Source organism: Zootermopsis nevadensis, unplaced genomic scaffold (genome assembly GCF_977971745.1).
Source record: "Zootermopsis nevadensis isolate Lab colony 2312 unplaced genomic scaffold, Znev_1.0 Znev_ptg000003l, whole genome shotgun sequence".
Lineage (NCBI taxonomy): Eukaryota > Metazoa > Arthropoda > Insecta > Blattodea > Termopsidae > Zootermopsis > Zootermopsis nevadensis.
Genome location: NW_028259135.1, coordinates 12,032,623 through 12,056,960, shown reverse-complemented (window position 1 = coordinate 12,056,960; position 24,338 = coordinate 12,032,623). Strand labels below are relative to the sequence as shown.

General features: G+C 38.4%; 1 protein-coding gene across 3 annotated transcripts in view; it reads right to left on the bottom strand.

Annotated features, from left to right (window-relative positions):
• The window catches only part of IRSp53 (Insulin receptor substrate 53 kDa), a 213,701-nt gene that overhangs the window by 110,403 nt on the left and 78,960 nt on the right, over window positions 1–24,338 (bottom strand). For all 3 annotated transcript variants that reach the window (XM_087342538.1, XM_022081336.2, XM_087342539.1), the window contains exon 3: window positions 15,746–15,821. In XM_087342538.1, coding sequence (XP_087198664.1) covers window positions 15,746–15,821 — 76 coding nt within the window. The remainder of the gene's footprint in view (window positions 1–15,745; window positions 15,822–24,338) is intronic.

The following is a 24,338-nucleotide window of genomic DNA, read 5'->3' as shown; positions in this document are numbered from 1 at the left end:
GAACTGACGTCGTGCTATTGCCGTGGAGACCATGTAAGTAAGAATTCGTTTGCGAAGATGAATCTGACGTACAAGACGTCGCCACGCGACCAGGTCCCACCCCTCGTCTTCGAATTTAAATCAGCCAAACCGTGAATATTACGTCTCACCTCTATACAGAGTCAAAGTTGGGAAGGCGTGGATCTTTAACTTCACTTCTCCATACGCCTTCATGATGTGTTCCTTACATACAGTTCACCTTTACCTTTTATTTCAGACATGTAACGCGGGACTGCCCGTAAAATATTCAAATTAATGTTAGTGTTGCTACAATGCATTAAAGTGTCTCTATTAAGTCTTCCCTTGTCGTAAGAGACAACCACTGGAACTATTTACCACTCGTGCATCGACACAAGTGTGATTGCTAAGTGTACCTCGGATAAACCGCCAAATTCTTAGGGTCCAACAGGCGAAATGAAGAAGTAAATGGGGAAAATAAAGGGAGATAATGAAACAAGGACACAAAAACAAAATAAACAGTACGAAGATGGCGGTTTTATGGGTTGCTGCCCCGTGCAGTATGGTAAGTCATCGTCAGTAGCCGTACTCTACATTTCACTATTACTGCACGATGCCGTATCAAGCGGAAGAGTTATTTGTTGTTTTTAATCTTGTATAAGGTAGGAAATTTTGATGTTTTATGTCAGATATCCAAAATTGCATGTGGGACGATGACTCCAAAGTCGATGGTCGACGGTCATGCTTAAACAAACCAGAACAGATCCCGGGACCTAAGTCGTCATGGCGCCTACAATTTACATAATAGCATAACAGAACTTTATTCTTATTATTCTTACGGTTTTGTATTTTTGCATCTTATTATGTAACATTTTAAAATTCGAGCCACTTAGTTCGGATTCCATCGTCCATGAACGTGAATATTATTTCCATATCTGTGATATACATATTGTGTGAGTGTTCTGCGTTCTAGTTTTGAACGTGGCTCTTAAATGTAGGGTAAATTTGTGCAAGCCTCTTCTTAAGAAATGTGCACCTTATAACGAGCCATCTAACCTTTGAAAAAGTTCAATGATAGCATCGTTTTCTACTTTCCAAAGAAATAACTGATAATAGAAGAATAAGAAACTTTAAAAAGCTTTATCAAATCTTGTAAAATTTTAGAAACTAGTAATACATTTTTTGTTCCCAGTATGTGGCTTGGCTTCATTCTTGTGAAACTGTCGTCAGAAAAGTCAAAGGAAAAGGAAAAACGAAAGAAATAAAACAAAAACATAAGACAAAGCTCTTTCCAAACTCATTACCATACAGATGGTTGGTGCCACTGCATTTGGTTCGTCCTCGCGTGAACAAAAATTCCCAAACCTTGTGGAAGGGAATGTCCCACCCTCTCAGTTTTGGGTTCGCTTAGCATCGATCAGATACAAAATATATCGTAGTGGGCATACAGGTACACACAGCCATAACCCCTTTCCATACCATCGGTATATCTCTCGTATCATATCTCCGTGCTGCAGAGGCTTCAAAGCGAATTTCAACACCGCTGTGAACAGTACTGCGGTGACTAGTGGTCAGCTGCTCTGAATATCAAGCCCGGTTTTAAAACAAGCGAAATATTCCGGGGCCTAATCTCCAATTTACTGCAAAGTCCACGCAAAGGGTTACGTAATGTAATGCTCTTCGGTTGGCGTTGCGGGCCTCTTGCAATTGTTCTGGGGGGATGGGGGGGGGGGAACTAAAACCGGAATAAAACCAGCATTCAAACGACAGTGATTTATTTTAAAAACACAGAAATAATAATCAAGGTCTTACCTTACTCTTTCAAGCCGAAATTCGTCTAAATAATGTTTAATATTTCAATCCTTACCTCAAAGAAAACACAATATTTTATCATTACAAAGATATAGTATAATAATTAATGCTGCTTGAGGAAATAACTTTTGTTTACACTGAACACCATATAAAACCCATACCGCTTGCTTTAAAATATCTAATTTAAATGTTACAATATTGGTGTAATATATGGATAATGCATATGAAAGTAGAATAAGGTTATTTAAAGTTGGTATATTCATGGAGTCAAATTCTGGAACAATTCTTTGTATATACCAGGATCCTTCCTTTCACATCAGTCCAAATTCATCTTCATAATCATCTGGGCATTTTCCGAAAGTCGAAGTTGAGTAATTGTGATTCCCTTTTCATATTCGTCAAGCACAGGATTCAAGCCTCGGCCCTAAATTCCAATATCCTTACTGAGTTTCTTATAGTTGTTCTCAGTACGTCGTATAACATGCTGGGACATGTTAAAATAAGCAACTGCCGATTCTTGCCACGTGTCTAAAATTCATTATTCATAAAAAATTCCCCCTCCCCAACAAACCTAACCCACATAAAATAGTCCAGCCAAATGGAAAAACGTAACTAAACAAATCAAATAATCATGCAGTACACAAAGTTTAATTAACCTACAGGACAGAAAATCCAGCGTTTTAAAGTTATACTTATGAGATTCTTGGAAAATATCTATTGATCCTTCTTTCAATACAATGAATTCCTGCCCAATGAACACAGAAATGCAATCAAAGAAACAGCTCTGATGTCGTTCCCATCCATTTGACAACAGATCCATAAGATGACGATACGAATTTACGATAAATATTTACATGTAAGACTTGAGGTTCTCACAGCGGTGAGTATGAAGATTTCCGTCTTCTGGGTTGTTGCGCTGTGTAGTCTGGTCGCCCTGATGACGGAGGCAGTATAACCTCTGAAACGTTGGTTAACATCGACCAGACTACACAGCGCAACAACCCAGAAGACAGAAATCTTCATACTCATCGCCCTGATGACGGAGGCAGTATGACCTCTGAAACGTTGGTTAACATCAACCAGACTACACACAGCAACAACCCAGAAGACAGAAATCTTCATACTCATCGCCCTGATGACGGAGGCAGTATGACCTCTGAAACGTTGGTTAACATCAACCAGACTACACACAGCAACAACCCAGAAGACGGAAATCTTCAAATATTTACATGTACGTGTAAAATAACAATGATGGTCTTCTGCTTTAAAAGTATCCGAAGTTCGCACCCACAATCAACAACTTAATTCTAACTGTGCAGCTTCCGAATTGCTTGAAGTACAGTCCACGACTGTAATCTTGATACTTGCAAGGAATGCAGTAAGTCCGTAGCGTTAAAGGCAGACGCTATCTCTCCTCCTTCCTCCTTCACCCCACTTCCACACCCCGCAAGTCTCAAGATTACAGTCGTGGACTGTACTTTGCCTAACTTGTTACAAGCCACAACGGGATAAAAACGCGTGCATATTGTGCGTTACGCACATGCGTCGTTCACGACATAAAGCTGTAATAAATAACAGAGGCAGTGACACGTTTACCACCACAAAGAACATTAATTTCTCTCTCCGGGAGGGGGCGGTTGTTAAGGGAGATTATTTCTGCACGTTACTGTATCACTCTGTATAAAATACGGCCATTACAAGCGTCATTAAAAATTTTAATTCCTCTGCACACACAGAATTTATTCGCAAACTGAAAATGCAGAACCAAAATAAGTGTTCGGAGTGCCTTAAATGGTTGTTACCCAGCAGAGTGGTGAATGTATGTCCCACTTAAAAGCAACAGGATACGGTCAACTTTCCTAAGACAACAGCACAATCCAGAAACTAAATACTTTACTGCAATCACATGGTCATTATTACATTTCATCATTGCAGTCTGTTTGTTCACTTGTTAAGTCAAAATTTCTGCTTGTCTCGTACTGATGGACGTACTTGGAACAAAGAACTGTCAACGCCACGAAATTATCAGACAGCATCAAAATCCTCATCACGCTCTTAAACTATCAGAATCTCGCACTGTTGACTGCATTTTTAACACAGCTGTCACAGCCTCCTCATTTTGAGGGCAGATCCAAAAATCTCTACTAAAATTATTTCTTCCTTCCCATTTCGTTCCGTACTGTCGGCTTGATGGTTACTATCAGACCATACAATGCATAATGCATAGAGCGATCTAGTTAGTATTTTTAAACTTATCACCATACGGCTTTATGGTGGTAAATAATACACAAGGTGGATGATGCTACATCATTCTGCTTTCAGAAAATAAGTTTAATGATAATATTTTAGCATCTACATAGGCCGGTGTACTAACATTCATAACTCAGTTAAGAGGTCTAAGAGTCCTGTCATTGTTAAATCAGTATTTATGAATTTTATTACAGAAATAGCTAAAATATTAATCAAATATATAAATTCCGCAGTTACAAACACTGAGTAAGAATTCAAACAATATGTGATGCACTGTAAAAACAATTTAATTATTTAAGCACCATTTATTTAAAGAAAAATGGAGGAAACGAATGGGTACTTTAGCCAGTGGACAAATTATACTGTCAAAGGATTCACGAACCGGTATAAATTGACATGCGTTTAAGCAGACCTACTAGAATGAGTAAAATGAAAAATTTATACTAACAGAATTACATAGATGAGTTCTGACTTATGTCCTTTATGCAGTAAGGAGAGCCATAGTATTCTTTATCGTTAACTTCAAGTCTCCCTCTTGTGTTGAACGACACAGCACGGTGTATTGATTCCTGTCTGCTCAGTCAATAAATGAAATGAAGCCATTTATAATCCCATCAGCCGTGAGTCCTTGGCATCTTTCAAGATGTCATGAGATTAGAAAACAAGAATGGCGAAAACAAATATAATTCCTGCAGCTTGGATACAAACACTTAAAAAGTAATCTCCCTCCACGTGACACATACACAAACATTTGAATTTATAAATAAATGTACAAGCACGTCCTTTCGACCCAAATAAGAAATTTGACGACAAATCGTAGAATGTCTGCACAGTTTTCAATTCTGTAACAGATCAATAAAACAAATATGGGGGTAGAGCACACAACTGACAATGACGCAAAATTGTCTTTAATTTTCTACGGAGATTTCATTTGTTAAATTGTCTGTACGATATTTTCTTCTTACGTAAAGCAATAACATTTTGTTGTGTCGAAGTTCAAACAGGTTTGAAGAGGAAAAACCACTTGTTAATTTCCGTGTCTCCCAAAATAAGTTTATAGATCCATTCCCACGCCACTGTGATAAATGTTTAAAAGTTCTTTCATCTCTGATATATGTGTTCTATTGAAATGCAATATTTAAATTTTGACAAATCACAAAATTTCAACATTCTGAGAATGTGATCACAGAATAAAACTTAATTCCATTAAATACTGTAATTCGCTGTAATTCTCCTTCGAAACATACGGCATTTCATGAGGTGGGTTCGATGATAAGATATTAAAGACATTTCTCGTGCGTTATGGAACCTAAATTCTTATAACCATGTCCATAATAACTTGACACTTGGTTTCAACCTGAGCATGTTCAATTCAACTATACTCACACCCTACTTTAATACACATTTTAATATTATCCTGCTATCTCACAAGTTATAACTAACTTTCAAGTTTTCTGACTACAATTTTGTATTCTTCCCCCATCTCCCCAACGCGTACTACATGTATGTCTCATCCTTCTTCATTTTAACACCTCGATATTTTGCGAAGAATGTAAATTATTAAGTTCCTCGTTATTCTATTTCCTTAATCTTCCTGTTAATTTTCTATCTCATGTTCTAATATTTCCGTTGAAAACAGTTCAGTATACCAAGCTCGCAACAACCCAATACTCGAAAGTTCAATGAGGCAACCACCAGAGGAGCCCTCTATCCAGTGGATACGGTCCTCAAGATGTGTGTTACTTCCAGTTTTATTATTATAAACTTGTTCAAAAAATATGTAATATTAAAAATTAGATCCATTTCTCTTACAATATTAGTATGATTTGCAATCTGTACACAGCATTTACAGAATGTAGATTTAAATGTCATAACCGGTTTAATCCATACGCAAACATTCATATTAGGTTTGGCGAAGCGCGAAGGGAATTAAATTTTGGAAACAGGGATATTCAACAGACCATGCTGTTTGAGCACATAGCGCAGTTGCAAGTTAAATAGCATTTTTCCTAAATACGTTTTATGAAATAATACTAAATTAATGCAATGTCACTGTTTCAGTAATTGGGGTAGAGGGAAGGGGGGGGGGAGTGTTCTCAATTAATGGATACAGCGGCAGGGTGAGGGGGTTAACTTGCGAACCGAAGCACTGCAAACTTTTTCAATGAACAAATGTGACAAGCGTGGGAACAGTGCCGAAGTCGTTATGAACGCGTGGTTTGTTTCTCTGTATTGACGTCTGTTGCCATAGCACGAGGTTGCAGAAGTCGCGCTGGTTCGGGGTTTCGTAGCTCGAATCAAAGTGCCTTTTGATGTCCGAATCAACTTCACAAAACAACCCTTTATAACCCCAGATCGCATTCATCTCTTTTCCCAAGTCCACCCCCATTCAGTGGCACCTACTAAGGCACGGAACAATGGACAGATATCCCATGTCAAAGCCAGATTCCTAATTAAATGAACTATTTTTGTTGTCGTGTTTTAATACCCTCTATATCGGTTTATATCAGTAAGCAATACACTGTGCACGCAGTTTCAGGTCTTCTTATACAAACTGGAATTATACAACGGTCATCGAAAATCCCTAGATACCATTATTGAATACAATGACTTCGTTACATTTCTCTAACAAAACTATCGACAAACTACAAACCTACACATCTCCATGGAACAGAATGATTCTTGTCAACCTGACATTAACTCAGATGAAAATTAAATTCTCACATCCTATAGAATTCATTACCGTGCTCACAAAATATATCTTCACTGGATCTAATCCTGAATCAGATAAATTCAGTCCACGCCCTTAAACATCATTTCCACAACACCCGTTTTGATATTAAACATCTTTGCCTAGGTCTCCGAAGTGGTCGTTTTCCTTCACTCTCATTCCTCCAACGCATGCTACATGGCCCGCTCATCCCATCCTCATTGCCCTGTTAATATATGGGGAATAATACGAATTAAGACACTCATTAAATAATTGTCTCTGCCACTCAGTATCTTCTGTGATCGCATCAAAAACCTACACATTAAATAAATGAAACTCACAGGATTTGAGGTTTCCGTGGCTGAACGAACGAAAATGGCTGTCCTCTGGGCTGTAGCGCCGTGTAATCTGGCAGAAATTTACTAACATTTTAGAGATTTCTGCCGTTTTGGTCATGAAGGCAATAAGAACCTCTGAAACGTTGGTAAACTTCCACCATTCCACAAGGCGCTATAACCCAGAAGACAGCCATCTTGAAATGAAACTAGAAATTTGCCGGTTGTTATGCGTGTGTGAAATTTTGCCTTCGCTGGAGGGCCAAACGGAGATGTGTCGCGTTTGACGGAAGTTCTGGAGGCCAACCACGCTGTTATACGGAGCAGTTTCATGGTTCGAATTCTTGGTTTAATATTATTACAGTGATTAAACCAACAAGTATGATTTGTGCAAGATATGCAATATGCACGAGGAAACGAGACCGCATAACATCTTAGTTGCAGGCAGATAGACATCATTAGCAATAAAATATGCCTTAGCTCAGACGATTATTCGCCTGATGCACACCGCGGAAGCCAGGTTCGCGCCCAGGTCAGTCCACGTGTGATTTTTGGTGGACAAAGTGTCATCGGCGCAGGAATCCTTCCGGGCCCTTCGGATCCCCTCCTCCAACATTAGGATTGCGAACGAGCCTATAAATGGCTGTCCCGGAATATCTAACATAAACCCAAATCTGTAAATATAGTGGCTTTAGTTGTAACAAGTTCTGTCAAAAATAAAATTTACTGTCATCGGCGAATAATTGTCGGAAAATATAACACGTATATAGTCAAATAATGGGGCTACATATTATTATATTAGCGCAATTTCATACAACTTATCTACGGAATTTTAACCAAGCGGCCCACCATACAGTACTACAAATAGGACACCGGCAACATTCAGACTAAATACTGAAGTTTTCAAAATGAGCAGATGCACTAAAAGGACTGAGTCTCTGAAATATCTTCGCGTATAATCAAAATACGCGACACAGATAAAATAAATGCAGATATTAAGAAGAATTATAAGTATTCGGCGCTTATCTAGGCCACACCACAAATCAATTTTCCCCAAAATATATTTTTAGTATCAGGCCCTCAGAAAATGAAATCGTGCATCGGGGCATTATGTAATATTTACGTCGGTTAAACTATATCTGAGTTACATTATTAATCTGCATTTAACCCCTAAAATACTTTAAATGTTATAAGAAGGGTACAAATCACAATATACCCGCTAATTTCCTTCCTCTGTTATCGAAATAATTCGCAAGGCAATATGGTTTGAATTTCTTGTACTTTTATATTAATATCTCGTAGTGAAGGATAATGATTACAGCGACATACACGACATTTGAAAATTAGTCCCTCACACCACACACATTTTCTTTACAAGTAATTTAGTACTTCTAAAGTGAAATACTGTTAACATGTCTCCTGTGTCATATTTAATGCAAATCTCTCCCGCGTTTCAAGTTCTCAGAGAAGACGCGAGGAAACACACAGCAAGCTATTGGTCTTCTAAAACATAAGACTAACGCAACAAGCTTAAGAACATAAGAACTTTAACATCAAAGCAGTACGTTAGCAAGCAACCGCAATTATAGCAAATCCCTGTAATTAGGTAAACTAAAGCAGTGGTTTCAGTATTCCATGGGAGACTTGGCAAATAACTCTATTTATTATGCGTAAAAAAGATGTCGCTTCATTCAGGGTAAGAGTGTTAGCAAAGCTTGTTAGCGATAACGGAGCCAATAATTAGTCGGTGTTAAATCAAGTGTGTACATAGGGATAGACAACTAGCAGGACAGCCAACATATCACTGTCGCCACCCATGTGTTCAAATATATATAACTACAGCACAGAATTACAATCTTGATTATCCAGTGGATACTGGCAAAACTTGGACCTGGGTTACCTTTAAATAAATTGCACTAAAATAATTAAACAAGATAGTGTAATTGCGTCATATTGTGAATATTATATCAATTATTTATTTTTAATCCGTCTGATCACAATATAATTTTATTTAAAATTTCTTATAATTAAGATAATAAAATATCATTCACAATCGATCAATCGATAAGGAGCATGAATGATATTAAATTATATTGTGATCAGACGGATTAAAAATAAATAATTAATTAAACAAGTTATTTAGTACAATGACAATCTTATAATTCTGCATATTCCCGTTAACTACTATTATTTATGGACGTGGCGTCGCATAGTAACAACATTACGAATTAATTTCACCTGAATAATATTTAAAGATTAAGTTTCTACCCGAAAGAAAACATAACTCCATTACAAAAGCAAATGGTTGATGTTATTTATGAAAATGACTGTTTTCATTACGGCATTAATACGACCCACAAAGACATTCTGAGAGGAAAACCAAATACAATCCGCTATTCAATGATAAAGCAGGTTAAACGAAGATTTATCTACTCGGTGTCTGATAAGTCACTGCCTATTTATAAATTAATAATACGATTACGTAATTAACGTTATATATAACTTATACCTACATAACCGACAGTCTATTCACACTGCCGGCTCTACTCTAAAGAAAAGTTAATGTGACCTACGTTAAAAAGTATATTAATACCATAAGACATTTTTCAAACAAACATTTGCTTTCCTCCAAAAAGCAGATCACAATTTTTCCTTAAAACAGAGACACGCGCGATCCCGTTGCCTGCCTTCAGTTACAACGCATAATTAAAAATGGAACCTACAAAAATAAAAGACGGTAATAAATGGCTTTATCGTACCAGGAAACCTGTCTAATTTCCATATAAAGTACAGCAAGCAATTCACCCCTATCTAAATTTAATTTTAATTCAGATTTCAGAAACTCTCTTCTGCCATTGTAATAAATTATCGTGATTATAGGTTGGCAATTAATATGCTATCACGAGCATCTCAGCGAATAAGTGGCATAAGAACATACTTCTGGGGTAATATCACTCCCTGGATAGTACCTATCCGTATCTTGATTACAAAATCTATGAACAAAATTTAAGAAGTATACAATTACATTAAGTATTTCCTGATTTCTTCGTTGCCTTTTTGTTAATTTTCCACAAGCCCTCACAATTATATAATATAAATTATATTTTATTGGTTCATTAGCATTTTATCGTACAAATTAATTTAGTAAGATAATCGGTACGACAACCTTTGGTATTCGAATACCAGCAACCGTAGCTGACTAGGTTTCTTTCAGTCACTATCACATTCACTCAATTTAGTTTACGTATTTTCATCTTACTTAAAATTAAATTCTACATCTTTTAATGGAAAAATTACGTGCTCAGGGTTGTCATTACTTAATTTATGTTACAATACCAGCATGTCCTTGCAGGAACTGAAGAAATAACCTAAACAAGTTAGGATATCCAGCCTTTTGGGCAATAAAAAAACACGGATACTCCTCATAAAACAAGCGGCAATCGTGAGCACTCAATTGCGACGTTCAGTTGTTACGAGTGCGTTCCCAGATAAAATGGCGGCCTAATTTGATAATTTCCTCTCAGCGTATCGTCACAGCGACGTTCGTACACGATATTGAAACTTCTGATGGTTGCCGCGAGTGCTCATTTCTTACAATAAAATGCTACAACGGGGAAGGTCTGCGCAGTTCCCATTTGAATCACAATGAGAAAGAGACCTTTGCTGATTCGCGTAGAGACAGTTAATGGAGAAACGTCCTACGCCAGTGCAAGTACATGATAGTTGAAGAGAAACCTAAGACCGGGAGCTAAATCGCCCATGCAAATCTGCTGCTCCCTCACAACATTCCACCTAATTCAAAATGCTGTTAAATGATTTGTGTCACATGCCTCAAAGTTTTAAACCACCTGGCCTCTACCCAACCAGTAGGCATGACGAGAAGAAACAACATTTATTTATGGGAGCAGAAACACAGATTTCAGTCCAGCTGCCTCTGTTTTACGAGCGTTGTCAGCTGTGCTGTGCGGAAATATATGCCACTATCAGAGTACGTGAGTGTTACGTGTTGAACCAGAGGTGTTCAGCCTTTACCACAACGCGGCAACCCATCCTACAGTTGTATGCTGCGGGTTGCGGCAAAACGAAACAATCACTTTATACTGTGGGTGGCGGTTTTTTGTAACTAGTAGTTGGATCGTGGTCGGTGTAAATCAGCAGTTGGTACTCCTGGAGTTATTAATGATGTGAAATTCTTTAGGGAAAAAAAATAAGTACCTTAATTTTAAATACCACAGTTTATGCTGTAATACGAATACCTGATACGCGGGGTTTAAAAATTTTGGTAATCTATGGGAACAGTTCGGGAATCATTCAATGAACATTTCTCAGGAAAACTAATTGGCTTCACGTACACAAGATCTGAGCGACAGAAATAACATTACAGACAGAAAGAAATTAAAGCCAGCTTAAAAACAGTAACAGAAGGCAGAACAGGTTTCCTGCCCATGAACGGAATAATACCATGGAAATGGAGAGGTGGGAGGGAACTTCATCTCAGACTTCAACAAGGCTGACAGAGGTCTCTGAAAAAAAAACATTCATTTCGTAAAGGGCATTAATTAAACCGTACAGTGACAAATGATTTTAATACAAAACGTGAACGCAACAGTTACGCTACAAAAGGAATAATAACTTGCGGCGTGCGTGTTAAATTTCAGAACAGTGACAAAATATGATTAATATTTAAAAATTAATATTTACTTTGAATTATAAAATATTTCATAAAAAACATTAACAAAAAACGTTTTTTTGTGGCAAAATAGAGCTGGAAGAATAACACACGGTCAATCGTGGCCAGTGACGGAATAACCATAAATCTAAAACGGTAAACATTGAGAGATTAATCGATACGTTTCATTTTAACAGCCAAAAATATTACGGAGAGGCCAGAGAATAAACATTTTACATTTGGTATCACTCAAAAATAAAATTTAAAACAAACGAAAGTGCAAACACAATCATAGTGTCACGCAAATGATCTCTACAGATCGTAGAGGGAAACGGAGTGTCTTAATGACACTGTAGTTTCATTAAACCCGGCATCACCAGGTCTTGCTACAAATGTTCGGACGAAGCCCAATGTCGTTCGTGACTGTGCAATATACACTACAGATTTTCACTATGTTCTAAAGCGGATTTAGATATGTGGGACGGGGTTATATTTCTTCCGATCGCTAGGTATATAAAAAACGCCTAAAACGGGATGTGTATCAATTCCCGTGTATTTTCTGAATAATACACAGAGGCATTAATTGTAAGTCCTCAGAGTCAAACTGGAGAGGTGAATCAGTGGAATTCATAACAACTCAGTGGGTCTGTGCTCCTGTTTCTACCATGGCCGCGGATAGAATAATGATACTCCTCATGACACTGAAATAAAACCGCGGATAGCGAAAGCGCGTATATCGAGAGCCACCTGTATTTGATAAACATTGGCTAGACCCCGTCAAAATACGAGCTGGACAGGATTGTCGAAAATCACTAATGATTTCCTCCTAATGTCACGCTGCGTGGATAGAAAGTTCAAAATCCAGTCCTTGAATTCCACGTCCTATGCACAATGCCACTGTACTTGAAGGAGTATAAAGGACTTTGGTATTCAAGAAGACAACTGGTCGCTGTCAGAGCCTTCTGTAATGTAGGACTGTTCACTAATTAAGCTGATGCGGATAGGAAATTAATTGTCGTCCTCTGTGACATTGCAGGGTGCATAATTTATAAGGGGAAAACAATTCGTTGACTCGACAATGAAGTAGGCTCGGCTCAACGGAACACTGGAACAGATCAGGACTTCTCGTTTTCGAAACAACGCGAAGTTTTACCCAACACCGAGTTTGTAATTTTCTTTGCGGCAGATGAGTAATTACAGTTATTATTGATTTACAGACACAAGCAGACGCTCTGGAAAATCTTTGTCGCATATACGCTTAGATAAGTGCTTTACTGTAGTGGCTATTTTATTCAGGCTTCAATCAGTAAATGACACCAACTTTAAAATGTGAGGTTAAAACAAAGCAGCCTTCACCGTGCGATGTCTAAGCTAAATCAGAACACGAAACCATAACCCAGTAATTAAATGAATGTCTTCTTTCATAATACACATTACTTTCTTCTTGGATATTTTATTTCTTTCTTTCATTATAAAGATGGCTGTCTTCTGGGTCTTAACGCCGTATGGTCTGGTAGAAGTTTACCAACGTTTCATATGTACATGCTGCCTCCATCATCAGGGCGATGGAGGCAGCTGGCTACAAGAAGCTACAACCCTGAAGACAGCCATCTTTGTACCCACCGCTGTGAGAATCTTAAACATACCCATTTCTTGTAGTTTATTTTGATATGCTAGGTTCTTAGATTAATTACTGATGTCTCTCACATTAAAATTTAATATAAACTGTGGTCGTAGTTATTAACTTATTGACATTTTAGATAATCATACAGACATTAAAATAGCACACACAATTTAATTCTTTAAGATAAACATCAGATTCATTCTTGAGATTATGTCCAGTTACGAGGCAGAATACTTAACCCATTTAAGAAGACAACACCCTCAACACAATTTTTACACTTTCAGGGAACTAGGACGGAATTATTGCCGTCTAGGCGTAGTTGTCTTATTATAAATATTGAAACATATTATTTAGGATATATTAATGACATATCGTAATTCGCTAGAATCGAAACGACTCCCAGCACGCTATGAGAGCCGTGAGCGCTTCAAATACAAACCAGATCCATTCTCTGCCACTAACAAAGATATAAAAACATTTGTATAGTTAGTGCACGTCAAAAGAATGCCGGCCTAGTGTGCCTACACAATTTTCCATTGCGTTAGGAAAAACTACAAAAATATGAAACATGTATATACTGACAGTATGAGCAATTGTAACGGTGTGGAATCTCGCACTTTGTATGTGACAGAGTTAGAGAAAATTTGCATCATAAAAGGATTTACAGTTTCAAACGTGTGCCTGTGATGACGGGTAAAGTGAGGGGGGGGGGGATCCCATTCAAGAAAGAAGGGAATGAGTTGGCGGTGGAGTCGACTGAATTCAGTGTAGTTGTTGAAAATCCCCTGCTCGGAGTCTAACCCCTGTTCCCTATTGTTGACTCTGCTCCTGTCGGGACTAGGGGAGCTATGCTAGGGTCGATTGTGCGGGCGCCTGGAGCCAAAAACCAACCGCTTTACGCCGGGAACCACACAAGGAGTAATTTCTTTTTCACACTTTCTAAAAAAAATGTAAAACGGTTAGGATCAAAATCAGAAGTTTCGTGGTTTGAATACCGAAGGTCGTTGCTTAAAACACCAACAAAAACCATTACAACATGGAAGCAAATAAGGTGACTTGATATCAGAATCACCGACTCGGTGTCAATTAGTGAGTGATAGTCAAAGCAGTTTACTGGTTAATGGGGTGTCTGATCGGATCGGACCATAAGCAGAGCGGCTTTGTATGAAACCTGGCTGATTGCTTAGCGCTATACATTCTCTTCTGGGTAATTCTGACAAAAATCAAAAATATATTTTAATAATTTTCTTGGAACTGAAATAATATACTCAAAGTTGGCTCCAAAACTGTACTACCCATTCTCCAAATGTTAGTAACACAGTCACAGTATGTTTCTCCGAAAAGTCTACACGTCGCCAAACCCGAGGAAAACGTCATCATGAAATTTATTCAAGTTTACATCTTTCGAAACGAGTTACCGATCGCGCTCAACGCCACTATTGATAAAATAAAAACCCAGGAGCGAGATTGTTCGTTGTTTCAGGGGGATACTGCGGTTAGCGTGTCGGATGAGGGTATGAGGATGAGTGAAAGGGGGTGAAATCAATTAGTATGCGACTGACAAATAAAGGCTAGCACTTAACAAGGTGGACTTGTTCCTAATGAAATTCCTTGTGCAGGCTCACCGCAGAAATAATTAGAGGACCACAGTGTTTTATTACCTGATTGGCAGGACAGAATACCGTTTCTCAATACACGTATCGTTGCAGCATAACACGGGGAAAGTTGGCGAAGTTCATGCGGTCAAATACACGCAACTTTCGCGAAACATTGAACGTCTCTTAGATTTTGTACACAAACACATCTTAATTTTTAATTCTGTGTTCTTTCAACCTTTTCTCTAAGTACCCAGAATCCAACTGTTTACATTTGCTCAAAGGCCCCTCGACTATTTACCCGTTAAAGTTAAAAAAAAATCACTGCTCATCTCATAATACACACAGTATTCCTCTCAATGAAAAGTTTCAAGTTGCGTAAAACATTTCGATGTTCGTATCCTGGTCTATAAAGCTGTATAAAATTTTATATAGATATCAACGTTTCGGAGGTACATAGTCACTCCATATTCCCGGATGCTACCTGCAGGGCAGCCTTTCTTGAGAACTTAATAGTACGCTTAACTATTTAAAAAATGTCCCGGCTTTTATGGAATTTGAGGGATAATTGTAGTATTCGCATAAGCCCACCACTGGCTCACATCCAGAGCCATATGAATCCAATCCGCTTTCCAAAAAATATTTCTCCGGGATAAAAAACAGGTAAAAAGCTTGACTGGAAAGAATTAAGAACTGTCATAATACATATTCTCGCACGAAAGACATCGAGACAGCCGATCAAAGTTCACTCACCATGCAAAGCCTTCAAATACGCCTTCCCTGCGTTGATGAGCTGCCTTGCACCAGGGTTGAACTTGTCTAGGATGTTCTGCAACAAAAGAGGCAGAAACCAAATTAACACATACACCAATGCGTTATTTCCTTGTGCTCAAAGAAAGGAGAGAAGAAAGAAAGTTGATTAATAATCTTGGTCTACGAATCCCACACGACTATCCCGACTTTCAAAATGTGGCTTCCAGCTACTTTTATGATGGTAGATTCAACACACAAGATGGCAACACTAACTAAAAAATTATCCATTGTGAACTAATGTCGTTTTTCATATAAACCCTTCAATTATTATTTATAGGATTTGAGGCAGCAAGGACTTCTGCAACGTCGGGTAATGAAAGCAGCTGCAATGTGTTTGAAGCCATTTCCCCTACCTTTAACAGGAAATGACAAGAAATCTCTGTGATAATATTTGGTCTCCGAACTGACAAAATGCCACGTGGCACACCGCTCTTTACAGAAACCGCGGGAATTGCGCCAGACAACTGCTGCAACCCGCTAAAACATTCGTTCTCATGAACGTGGCATATCACGGACTCCCGTCACACAAATATTCCCTCTCTCTGTTCATTCCTCATAATTCCTCTCACTTTATTGCCTCATCATAATTTAACACATATTACGAGCTTGTAACTACTTCGTAGGCTAAATTTAAACAACTGTGACTTATTCCTTCTAATTACGAACTCACAGCGTATAGTCTGAGGTCACGATGTGTCTGATGAAATTCAGAAGGTCGCAACTTGACCTCTTGGCTAATATCAAGTATGCCGTCGGCTTCACTGCACATAAATATCAGAGAAAGCTGGTGATCTCATTGACACCAATCACAGCACAAAGTCTGTGCCTCAACTTCTTGTTTAACTCGTTCTTCTGCGACCTTAATGGTTGCAGAATCTTCATATTGAGATTAATTCAAGTTTCATCTTTTCTAGTTTCCCACATCGACAATGTATTTGGTCTGCGTAGTACATGTGTTTGTTTTCTTCCAAACCACAAGCCAACGACGTAGGTAAAACGCACGATTGCTGCACTAAGTTTCCTTTTGCAGGAAAATTCATGAGAATTACAGTGTATTGATTATCTATATTACTGCGTATCGGTACAGAGATTGTTTCCAAAGCAGGGATTAAAGAAGATGTCTAATTCAAATGGCAGATTAATATACGAGGCATTGTACTGTTACCTAGCAACCAAACATGAAACTAAACAAGATCGGTACAATTCGAAATTCAATAAGCCGCTGGCAATGTCAGCGTTAGTAATACTCAGAAATAGATTAATAAATATTAAGGTTTCCTTCTAAATCGGAGAAGCACAGAAGCATAATTTTTTTTTAATATATGTAAGGTCTTAAGAATTCATAGCATCTTTAATGTGATACAATGTTAAGTTAAAATAAACCAAGTCATACTGAAAGTACATTTGCTCAATGTATTGGTAATTAACCACGGTGGTCTAGCGGTTAGAACGCTGGCCTTGTAATCCTGGGGTCTCGGGTTCGATTCCCGGCGGTGCCCGAATTTATAACTTGTGTTGGGCAAGGCCGTGGTCTAGGCAACACGGAGTTTTCCTCCGTGGCATCCCAACAATTACTCCATTCACACACAGAAGAAGGCAATGGCAAACCACTTCTGGATCATCTGCCAAGAACGTATATGAACAGGTCCCAGTCCGAGAAAAGGATGGAAGGATCCTGTTCATATGGACCTGTCGTCAGACAGAACACTAAATAAATAAATAAAATTGGTAATTTGTCCTGGATTTATATGAAATAGTGAACGAAACCAATTAATCCACGTTGGTTCTTTCTCGCTCTATTTCACGACGCACCACTGCTGCATAGGTTATATTACGTCAAGCGGAGGAATGAACTAAGAAAGTAGAGTAGGAAAAAGATGCTGTGTATTTAATGATTCCATCCCACTATTCAAACAGCGGTTGAATGGTTTATCACCGCTTTATTGTATTTGGGATGCCACGGTTCGACGGCCGATCAGTATGTTGACTACATTCAGTTAAGGTTTCTCGAAGTGACCAGACGTCCCTACAGGTAAATGCGGGAGTAGACTGCGAAAGAGGAAAAACTTCTTCTTTCCCTATTCACAATCATTCTCTCATTACACGCTACAATCCATTTGGAAGAAGCAGACTTAGATGGAAGAATAATATTAAAAATTATCTCATAAAAACAAGGTTTAATACGAAGCGAAAGTGTTAGGTAGATAAAATGTTCAATGGCAGACGTTTCTGAACACAGTAATGAACCCTCGGGTTATTTTTGGTGTATTTTCTGTAAGCAAATAATTTAATTTCAAAAGTTATGCAGCGAATTTTCAACTTTTAATGGCCAATTATCTTAGAATTTCTCACAGAGGCAATAAAAAACCTTAGAACGTATATCACTGCTTCGTAACAATATCGCGTGCTCAGTTATTCTGACGTGATCGTGCGAATACCGTATGTTATAAACAAGAAGTCTCAGTATTAATAACGGAGTTTGTACCTTTAATAAGGCAGAATTATAGTCCATAAAAATAATACCTAATATTACACGTGCAACTTTTTCATAATGCTTCATACTGACGTCTACATGGCCTAAGAATACTTACGAGCAAATATATTATCTTATTGTGACTTATTTTATGGTGCATTAGAGGAAATTTACCACTCGTAGACTTAGTTTAAAATCTTAACCATATGCTGCACAAACACGTAATGTGCGTTAAGTCCTTGCTGCAAAATACACAAATTGACGAACATGGCATGAAAAGTCACGCCAATAACTAATAAAATCTGTACCGATCTGCTAAATCGGGTGTAAGTCGCTCGCCTGACTTTTCTATTTCAACCGTATCCAATGCACATTTTTTCAACAAACTTACGCATCTGAAGAATACCAGGCTCCGACATTGGTTCGAATCCCACATTAAATTGCAGGTGGCATAACCTTCAATATAAAAGAAAAATAATTTATGTTTCTAGTACACTGCATATCAGCAGACGAATTAAGACAACAGAATATCGAAGACAGCGGGTAAAAGATTCAACAGTACACCACACCCAACTCTTTCACGGTTAGGAACACGAAATTAAGTTTATCAAATACAACAGCCGAATTATGGAGTTTCATCTCAAGAAAATGTCTTCAACAAACGCATAGAACACCAGCCATATGAAAACATAAGCCCTTGTTGCATGTTCCCATGAATTATTACTACAAGAACAATGCGTAACGCTGCTGTATTCTTACATCCACGCTTCCTGGAACCACATTATCTCAAACCTGTAGTTGTACAAGTGAAAGTCAGTTAAAGATGCTACATATTCCTCTGCTGCCAACTTTAGAGCAGAAAATACCCTACATGTTTTAATTATCTCATAGCTGGGTTATTATAGTTATTTTAAACCCGACAAAGAACATCAGATAACAATAAGGGTCTATGATAGGGTCACTTGGGAATATTTAACTAGTGGTAATTTTATTCATATTTTGCCAGGAAACGGGTAGAATTTCTTAGGAATTCTGGCGCGCCTTTGACAGGAAAAGTATTGCCCGCGAGCTACAGGTTGGGCGGTCCTCTCAATGGCGTCACAAGTCAGTTGAACATCGTCGTCATTACACGCTTCAATTACTTACACAACAGATATACAAACAGTAAGCTAAACAAATGGTCTATTATTATTTATTCTACACCTAGGTAAAGAAATTACTGGTAGACTGAAATGGTGTCAACCAGACTAAAGGAAATGCTCCTACCACTACCACTTTCTTCCTCATCGACTCTGCGTGTCCCACGTCACATCTTCCTCCACGTAATCACAATATCATTGTTAAGTAGAAGACTGACATCTAAAAAAAACGCTTGTAGAAGGCGATGAGTTACTCTGTCCTTAATGTTCACTAACCAAGATTTATTTTACTTCCACGTGCTCCATTAACTTTACAGAATTATAACGAAACTTCAAGGCGATAGACTGAAAACTGGCTATAAAATGTAAAAGCTTTCTTTAACGAAAGTTATCGGTGCTTTTGATGTGCTCAGTACCAGAAGCAGACAAAATCAGCTTATTACCGAATGAGGCAGCACTTAAGCCAAAATCCAGCTTCTTTTTAAACCTCAATATGAAAATCGGCTCTCAAACACGGAAACACACAATTCTCCAAGAGTCAACCAGCCTGCCCAATCACAACAATATCGTAGAATACTAACATGGTAAAGCAAAGCTGTCCCGCTAACGCCATGTAGGCGCTTGGGGGGTGAGGTATAGCTCCTCCTCATTTTTGAATCCGGCACTAGATGGGGTCAGTGATAATTGGCATACCCCGGCCGAGGTTTTGACATTATTCATGAGGCCTGGTGGGCCCCAGAGCCGATTTGGACGCAGAGGCTAGAGGAAATATCCTACGCCCCCGTTGGGGATCAAACCGAGGTTGTTCTGTCAGTAACTCAGGTACTATACAGACTTAACTACGCATTTTCATATACTAACATATTCCGTGCCTAAATTTTTCGACAATTTTTTTGTTTACGATATTTGTCTTCCAAGTTGTGGTACATAGTTACATACCGAACCAAACTTTTGCAAAGCCTATGCCGAACTTCTGTCATACGTAGACGAGTAAATGTCGGTCTGGACTTGGTGTACAAGTGAACCGAAAAAAGAATCACGTCTCGTCACCAGAATATACGACAAAAACATTACATAGCCTAAACAGACCTATAACTGATTATTCCTTCGAAATCGTGATGGCCTTCAAACGTCTGGCGATAAATATAATAAAATTCACAATAAAAGAAGGAGCAGATTGATTTATGAAAATCGTTGCTACAATTAATAATTACTTCCGGTATCTTACCTATACCTGTGAGAATTAAAACATACAAAAATAATAACGTTGCCCGTTTTTGTGTGCTTCTGAAATCTAAGCTTCTCGACGTATTGTAAGAATACAGACTTTGGGTGTGTGAGAACACAGCAGTGACGAGAACATTCGAACTAAAACAAACTAGCGGGATGCTGGATAATAGTACATAAAGAGTAAGAGATTCATAATTTGACTTCATATTTTATTCGGAAGCATTGTGTTTGCATTGTTTTTCCAGTGATTTGACAGTGAATCCGTCATCAACAGTTATGAGAATTTTATTCGAACAGACATCAACAGGCCACATATTAGCGTCAGATACAATGTTCGAACGCTCTGTATGATTGAAATGTTTTCTACAATTTTTCATTTCTAGTAGCTATTGTTATACGTATTTAAAATAAAAATTTAACCCTTTGAAGAACAAGCTCTCTAATGAAAGTTTATGAATGCAGTGATTACATCGAAAAAATAAAAACGATACGTCTCCATTACGACTGATGGATGTTGTTTAAGAAAATAACAGCTTTTGGCACAGAAAACCCTACATAACACAAATAAACACTGCAGAGTAACTGGATGTTAAAGGAAGTTGTACATTTACCTGCCACTGGGCTTTAAAGGGTTTGATTGGGCAGTGTATTTGTGCTCTGTGAAAGAGTGATTAAGGTCAGAGCCCCAAATGTCGTCTTCTTCTCCCTTTCTGTCAGTAAATGGATTGGCCAGCGGAACGTTGCACATAAAACAGCTGACCCCTTCACCCACAGCTAATTTAGCAACAAATACAGTTCCATTTCTTGATTAGGAAAGGGCACAAATGGTGAATGGATAGGCACCAAAATCGAAACAGTCAAGGAAGAAAAATGGGACAGAAAATGAAACAAAAATTGCTATATCCTTCAACTAGACAACGGCACTGAATAAAGTAGTTCACGAGAAAATACCAGTCGCTCACAAAATGTTCTCCCTCCCCTTAAAGACGAAGTTTTACACCCACACAAAACAACTAATTAATATACTCGTTTTTTTTTTTTTCTAGGCACATGACGGAAATGGTAGTAAGGAGTCTCAGAATTTTATCTGTTAACTTAGATTCATTAGTGTTGTTCCCAAATACTTTAAATTCATTCACTATGTCAAATGGAATTTGATTGGAGGGTTGTGTGTGGGGCTGAATTATATTTTACTCTGCCCCAAAAATATTTAAAAAGGTTTCCTGAATTTTAAATTTAGTGTCTCATCTCGCAAATAATTCAGACAGTTCTAAAGTATAAAATATCATTTACTTCTAAGCCATTAAACATAATTCCTTAAAGTCATTTAAGTGTTGGCCTGATGAAGTAGTATTTATAGTTTCAGAGTACAAACCTGATACGGACTTGTTTAATTTCACAGGATAAACTAGTGGTCTTTAGGTATACAGAATGAACCTGGTCTATCATAATTATAAATCTCCACTACACAAAAAATGTTTATATAACTCACAAATATTTTGAAATGTAAAACCTGTCAGAACAATATGCAGATCTATCACATCCTATCAAAAAAACAACCTGATACAAAATTAAATTACTATCAGTATTTTCCGTCAAATACAACAATATGTGAAGCTCTGATATTTTATTTCATCTCCACAGAAGGATTCTTTTTTTTTCCAGATATCTTCAGGTGTTCTATGCAGAACAATTTTTAAACCAATCTCACTGATTTCATTTACAGACATGATACAAAATTAACCTCATGCAACCTAACAATCTAAACCTACAAAAATCACTAATAAAGCGCACGCCAACTACAGGAGAAGCCACAGAATTGGATGTTTCAATACCACGGAATGACTCCGCCCCCTTACCGCTCGGCTATGAGTCACCAATACAGCGTTGCTACGCTGCTAGTTCTGAGCTGTCTTCACTTTCGCGATCACCGCTGTTTGTGTTGCAACGCTGTACAATTTTGTCGTGACCTTGAAGCTTCAAATTTGGTGGCGGCTATCACAACCCAGTATAAAGCAACAAATCATCTGTTTATAAGCTTATGAGGATGAGCAGGTAAATGAATAAGCTCCCGTGCAGGAGGAATCGGGCGGTAAGAGCAGACAACGACTTATCTGCCGATCCACACGTTTCGGGACCCATAAATGTTCTGTGGAAATAATTTCAGAATAGACTTGAAAAGCGGTAAACAGACAGAACTAAAATTTGACGCCAGAGGCGAAAATCATTCCGAAATGATTACGTGATTGACATGTTATGAGGACGGCGATGACAGGAAAGTGGCATTTGCCGTCACGTACGCTAATCGCGGTCATATTAGCACGTCTGCTGTGTTATCATTGTTCAAAAGACTGGGATGAAAAAGAACTAAACTGGGAAGATGTCCAACGGAACTACGAGGCGCGTCCTCAAAGTAAGTTTCCCACTCGTCCCACAGCTAGCAAACCTTATATTGCGCGAAGCGACTGTGCGTACGTGATAGAGCAATGACGTAGCATGGCGCATGCACTAACGAAACTTCCCGCGTTCTCACATTAGCATCGTTGCAGCTGTTGAAGATGGAGGTTCTTATTCCAGCTCCCGCCGACTGTGAAGTGCGGTCAGTGATAACGCTAGGCCGCACACGGCTCGACGGACAGCAAGTCTCCTGCAGGAGTTCAGCTGGGAGGTGTTTAATCATTCACCCTACAGCCCGGACCTCGCTCCCAGTGATTTCCATCTTTTCCTACACCTCAAGAAATTCCTGTCCGGTCAGCGTCAGCGTTTTGAGAATGACAGAGAGGCGGAGATGGTTGTCACACAGTGGTTGCAATCCCAGGCGGCAGACTTCTACGACACAGGTATTCAAAAGTTGGTCCCACGGTATGACCAATGTCTCAATTCCGGTGGCGAATATGTTGAAAAATAGCTGGACACTTGCTGTATCTGTTGCAATAAATATTTCCATGAAATTGTGTTTTGTTTCTGTAAACGGCCCCAGGGAAACTTACTTTGAGGACGCGCCTCGTATATCGTTCATAACTGAAATTAAACAAAAATTAATGAAGATTAAATACGTAGATCGAAGGAAACGGACTACGTGAATAGCGGTCAGAAGAACTGACACTACGGTCCCCATAGAATCCTGATAAACAGAAAGAAAAACAAGGAAAACAATAATATTACAGCTTTGTTCATATTTCGAATTATTAACTAATACCATTATATCGCTAAATAGGTAAAACAAAGAGCTCCGAAACGTCGCAATCATGCATTTTGTTCTTGTCTTAGAATAAGGAAACGCCTCAGCTCGGATTGTGTTGTTTCCAGGAGTTACGACATACCGAGACGTGGCGTAAGAGTCACTGTGCAGACTGTTTCGGGTTCATGTTGTTTCTATGGCAACACAAGCAAGGGACTATTTGGGTCGTGTTACGGCTCCACACCACAGAATCCATTCTTGTAGGAACGTCTCACGTCTGGTCTGCTTTCAAATCACGCAACTTCTACAAAATTTTCAGACGGCTTCTACTCTGAACCGAATCGCCGATATCAGATTTACGAGATATTCTCAACAAATTTATTTTTCTGGTATTTGTAAATATTATTTTTCAATAAGTCTACTTTGTCTCATGAAACTGCTGAGTATTACAGTAAGTTTAATATCTCAAAAGTAATGTTTAGAATAAGATTTTCCCGAATTACACTTCGG